Source organism: Molothrus ater, chromosome 27 (assembly GCF_012460135.2).
Source record: "Molothrus ater isolate BHLD 08-10-18 breed brown headed cowbird chromosome 27, BPBGC_Mater_1.1, whole genome shotgun sequence".
NCBI classification, from domain to species: Eukaryota; Metazoa; Chordata; class Aves; order Passeriformes; family Icteridae; genus Molothrus; species Molothrus ater.
Window position 1 is genome coordinate 1,675,980 of NC_050504.2, and position 5,535 is coordinate 1,681,514.

The 5,535-nt window shown below is 55.3% G+C and overlaps 1 protein-coding gene across 1 annotated transcript; it reads right to left on the reverse strand.

The window, feature by feature from the left end:
- Positions 1–1,996: 1,996 nt before the first annotated feature.
- Positions 1,997–5,287, reverse strand: CCDC103 (coiled-coil domain containing 103). The gene is made up of 3 exons (XM_036398917.1): positions 4,863–5,287; positions 3,911–4,043; positions 1,997–2,526 (listed from the first exon to the last, which is right to left on the reverse strand). The coding sequence occupies exons 1-3, from the start codon at positions 5,009–5,011 to the stop codon at positions 2,089–2,091; spliced, it is 720 nt and encodes a 239-aa protein (XP_036254810.1). The 5' UTR covers positions 5,012–5,287; the 3' UTR covers positions 1,997–2,088.
- Positions 5,288–5,535: the final 248 nt, after the last annotated feature.

Below are 5,535 nucleotides of genomic sequence, written 5' to 3' on the forward strand. Positions count from 1 at the left end.
TTGGGCCCCTTCTGCCAAGCTGGCAGGGTCTGCTCTGCCCCTTGGGCCTGTCTGCAAGCAGAGGGTGTTGTTCCATCAAAAGGGGATCACCTTCAGTGGCCACACCATTGTTTTCCAGTTGTTCAGTAACTGAGGGATCTCAAAGCTTGCTTTCATTTCCATCTCACTTATAGTTTCCATATTCTCAAAATCTTTTGCCAGACAATCCTATTGATAAGGCTTTCCTGTTTCATCTTCCCCAACACTATTCTATTGGCTAAGTAACAGAAACATCTTTCTCATGCAGTCCTTGAGTGTGACAGTGTTCACAGGGGTCCGAGAATGAGGGGAGAGATGAGGATCTGACTCCATGTTTCAGAAGGCTGATTTATTATTTTATGATATATACTACATTAAAACGATACTAAAAGAATAGAAGAAAGGATTTCATCAGAAGGCTGGCTAAGAATAGAAAAAGAAGGAATGATAACAAAGGCTTGTGTCTCAGACAGAGAGTCTGAGCCAGCTGACTGTGATTGGCCATTAATTAGAAACAACCACATGAGCCCAATCCCAGATGCACCTGTTGCATTCCACAGCAGCAGATAACCATTGGTTACATTTTGTTCCTGAGGCCTCTCAGCTTCTCAGGAGGAAAAATCCTAAGGAAAGGATTTTCCATAAAAGATGTCTGTGACACTTGAGAGGAACAGAAAAATAAAGTAGAAAAACACCACCTGCAAATTGTTTATACTCAACAAGTTATCACATCTTTCCAGCTCCCTAAAACTTCTCACAAGTCGCTGTGAGAAACTATTCCTGTTTCTCTCTCTCTGTCCCATGGCATCCACACATCCCCAGCTCAGGGCTAAGGGGGGCAGCCCTGGGGTGTTGGTCCTGGCCCAGGTGTGCAGGTTTTGTTTCCAGCCCTGTTTCTGTATGGCAGATTATCTTTGTCAAGTGGGCAGTTTGCCTTTGAGTGACCACATTCACACCTCCCTCAGGAGGGGACACTGCTGATAACAGCCATTGAATGTCACTGCATGGCTGATAAGAACTACAGCATCCCATTGGGAGATGTGATCCCAGAGGGAGGAGCCAAGCATTCCTACCCAGATATAATCCAGAGGTTTGGAGACACCAGCACAGCTTCTGCACTGGATTCCCCAGAGGAACAGCAGCTGCTTCTTCCTCCACTGGATCTTCAGAGGCAGAATCCATCCTTCTCTACAGGATCCCTGCTCCAACAGAGCCACCCCTGACACTGCAGGAGGGCTGAGCCACAATTCCAATGGGACTGTGCCAACAGCCTGACCCACAGGGTGTCAGCTTGGGTTCTGACTCTGGCACTGTTGTTCTACTGTACTGCATTGTTTATTTTACCCTTTTTTTTTTCTTTTCCCTATTAAAGAACTGTTATTTCTTGCTCCCATATTTTTGCCTGAGAGCCCCTTAATTTAAAATTTACACCAATTCGGAGGGGTGGGGAGGGTTTACATTCTCCATCTCAGGGGAGGTTCCTGCCTTCCTTAGCAGACTCCTGGCTTTCCAAACCAAGACAATCCCAATCTTGGGTAACTCCAGGATCTTTTTTTGTTGAAGTCTGCAGTGCTCAGCTGCCATCAGGTGCGCAAAGGGAGGAGGAATTGCACCACGGCAGAGTGCAGGGACACACATGTCCCCTCAAGTGGTGCCACAAAGGCCAATATTCCCATTGCAGACCTCAGGGATGAACCTGGACCTGCCATCAGGTGCCTGGTGGTGTCTCCAGGGCAGGTGGGAGAGGTGCCTCCAGTCTGCTGTGGTGGCTCTGCCATTTGCTGGTTGGACCTGAGTTGTCATTGTCATTGATTACATCTCCTAAAACCCCTCAGTAACGGTGGGCAGGGATGGAAGAAGAAAGGGACTATTTGGGTTTGGGTTTCTCCTTCAAAACTACCACCTTGTTTTCTTTCCCTTGGTTTTCTCCATACCCATCTGTGAGGACACCCAGCTCAGAGATCACAGCACCACAGCCTGAGAGCTAAACTTTATTGTGCACAACTTGTGCCCTGGGTGATGCCAAAGGCAACTTTGAGGTTTCTGCTCAATCCTGGTGCTCCTGCTGCCTCAGCTGACCTGGTAACGCTTCATCAGCTCCACCACTGTCCTCTCCTCCTCAGTTTCCTTTTCCAGGTGGGTCTCCATGGGATGGGCTTCCCCCTGGCCAGCAGCCTGCCCATCCCTGCTCTGCAGCCTCCTGAACAAATCCTGGCTGCTCTCCTTCTCTGCCTGGCTCAGCAGAGCCACGTTCAGCCCGAAGCGCTCGGTGCCCGCCAGGCTCTGCAGGATCTGAAGGATGGCAGCTCTGTCCCCAGGATGGATGTTCTCTGCCAGCACTGTCAGGAATTCCCCCAGGAGGCCAAAGCCCACATCAGCCTGGAAAATCCTGCCCAAAGCTTCCCCTCCAAGCTCCAGCAAAAACTGGTATTTCTCTGTCCCACTTTTCAGGCATCGGCGCCAATCGCGGTGAAATTCCGCAGCGGTGCCGGGCAGCCGATCCAGCTCCTAGAGGGGAAAGGGACACTCAGCTCCTTTTGTTTTGTTTGAAGACTCTGATTCCCTCACCCCAATCAGCCCATGGATAGTTGGGATGTTTTTACCAGGGCTTTGGCAAAATCCAGGGAGAAAAGGGGAAGGCAAAGAAATGCCAGGTGCCTTTAACCCTGAGCAACCAGGAAAATCCAGGGGGAAAAGGGGAAGATAAGGTAATGCCAGGTGCCTTTAGCCCTGAGAAACAGGAGGAAAAGGGAAGACAAGGAAAAGCCAGGTGCATTTAATCCTGAGAAACCAGAGGGGGAAAGGAAAAACAAGGAAATGCCAGGTGCCTTTAACCCTGAGAAACCAGGGGGAAAAGGGGACACAAGGAAATGCCAGGTGCCTTTAACCCTGAGAAACCATGAAAATCCAGGGGGAAAGGAAATGCCAGGTGCCTTTAACCCTGAGAAACCATGAAAATCCAGGGGGAAAGGAAATGCCAGGTGCCTTTAACCCTGAGAAACCATGAAAATCCAGGGGGAAAGGAAATGCCAGGTGCCTTTAACCCTGAGAAACCAGGAAAATCCAGGGGGAAAGGAAATGCCAGGTGCCTTTAACCCTGAGAAACCATGAAAATCCAGAGGTAAAAGGGAATGCCAGGTGCCTTTAACCCTGAGAAACCAGGGGGGAAAATCCAGGGGGAAAAGGGAAACACATGGAAATGCCAGGCACCTTTGACCTTGAGAAACTAGGGAATTCCAGGGGGGAAAGGGGAGACAAGGAAATGCCAGGTGCCTTTAACCCTGAGAAACCAGGAAAACCCAGGGGGAAGGGAAGTGTGGATGAGCTGTGACACCCAGTGTGAGCACAGACGGCTGTGGAGTGACCCCAGCCCCAGCCAGGAGAGTTGCAAAAGATGCTACAATAAACAGAGGTCAGTGAACCCCAGCATCACAAACAACCCCTAAGATTGTTTATAAGGCAATCCATGAAATTTCCTTATCATGGGAAACACCCATGGGAAACACTCAGTGACCAGGACACCCCAGCATGGACAGAGCCCACAGCAGGGACAGGACTGAGGTGACTCCAACCATAAATGAAGGGACAGAAAATATCCTGTCCCTGTCTCCCACTGCTGAGGGACCCAGTGAGCTCATCAGGCTTGGGCAGGATTAACCCAACCCAGCTCATTAAACCGTTAAATTAATCCCTGTGCTCAGGGAATCTCTGCAGCCAGAGAATCCAGCCTGATCCAAACCCTGATATTCCAGGGGCCAGGAGGGCTGGCTCACACCCAGAGTGAATCCTGAGTAACTCCTGCATCCCAATTAACACCAGGTGATTCCTGAGGAATTTCCAGCTGTGGGTGAGGCCCCAGCAGCCTCTCCCTCACCTGTGGGGTCTCCCTCACCTGTGGGATGTCCACAGTGCAGGCAGGCGCTGTCTCAGCTGGGGCTGCACAGGGATTCCACAGCACATTCCTCCTCTGTCCCAGCCTGTCCTTCTTCTCTAGAGGCTTCAGGTGAGAAGCCAGCACAATCTCCCTGAAGGGAACAGGGACAGGAGGGACACTTTGAGGCTCCAGGCTGCTGCTCTGGGCCAATTTCTGACTTTGGGCTGTGTGAGCACTCAGAGGGGCTGGACAGGCTGGAGGAGCAGGTCCTGAGCAGCACAAGGATAAACCAGCCTGAAATCCCTCAGGAATCCCATCGAGGTATTTGGGAGAGAAGCCACTTGAAGGTGTTTTCCTGCCCCTCAGGGATCAGTGGCAAGGGGGAACGAGACAGATGTGACTCATGAATGGAATTTGAGCTGGTCCCAGCATCTAAGACCATGTCCCAAGTGAGGGCAAAGTCCTGGATCTACCTGGATGGCCAAGGAGCCTCCAGAGGGATCCCTGGGGATTCCTGGAGTTTGGAGGGCACTGGCAGTGCCCAACTGTGGGGCAGCTCTGCCATCCCAGCCTGCTCACACCCCCTGGGCACAGCAGGGACACACCTGGGAGCAGGGACAGGCTGGAGGACAGGGACACAGGGGACAGTCACCCTCTGCTCTGCACTCTCACCATGGCCTGGGGGAGAAACGGGGGCTGGGGTGGGACTGGGAGGAGCTGACAGTGCCCTGGGGAGGGGACAGTGCCACTCCACTGCTGGCTACAGCCAGGCCACCACGGGAGCAGGGACAGATCTCAGCCCACAAGGAGCCACCTGAGGAGTTCTGGGACAAATCTCAGCCACTGGGCTCTGTCCTCGGGCTGTCTGGCCCCCCGAGGCTGCTGCCCCTCGGGTCCCCCGAGCCGTGCTGGGGCCATCAGACCGCTCGGGGTCCCGGAGCCCCCTCGGGCCGGTCCCCGAGCCCCGGACCTGAACTGGCCGTAGTCGGGGACGCCCTGGCGCAGCGCCCGCAGCTTGGCCTCGCCCTCCCGCTGCCGCCGCTCGTCCTCCGCCAGCGCCGCCCGCAGCTCCCGCTCCAGCACCGGGAACGCCCCGGCCGGATCCATGCCCGGATCCATGCCCGGTTCCGTGCCCGGTTCCGTGCCCGGGCCGCGGGGGCACAGGGACCCCTGTGGGACAGCCCTGCCTGCGATGGCTTCGAGGACAGACTTCTGTCACAACAGCGCTGCCAGGACGGGCCCGACCGCCCCGATCTTATCGTGACAGTCCCGCCTTGTAACCCCCGCTGTGATAGCGCAAGGCCGCGCACGTGGGTGACAATTGGGAGCCTCTCCACTGTCCGAACCCCCCTGACACGCTGCTGGCCCCGCGGCCGCTCTCTCTATCGTGATAGTCCCGCCCGGTGATGAACACCCGGGCCCCGGGGCCGCGCTCTCTATCGCGACAGCGCCGCTCCCGCCGCCGGAGCGCCGGCACCGCGCAAGGCCCCCGGGGCTGCCCCGGCCGCGCCCGGCACAACCGGCCCCGCGCTGCCCCGCTCGCCCCGCGGGCCCCGGGACGCTCCGGAGCCGGTCCTGACCCACCCCTGGACCCACCCGGCGCTTCTGCAGAGGGCGCGGCGGTGGCGGCGGCGCGGGACGCT

Excerpts from the sequence above, each read along its gene's own strand:
- CCDC103 (XM_036398917.1), bottom strand. The coding sequence starts at position 5,011 with ATGGATCCGGGCATGGATCCGGCCGGGGCGTTCCCGGTGCTGGAGCGG. Across the intron at positions 4,044-4,862 it reads CCCGACTACGGCCAGTTCAG|GGAGATTGTGCTGGCTTCTC; the intron begins GTCCGGGGCTCG and ends TGTTCCCTTCAG. Across the intron at positions 2,527-3,910 it reads GCACTGTGGACATCCCACAG|GAGCTGGATCGGCTGCCCGG; the intron begins GTGAGGGAGACC and ends TTTCCCCTCTAG.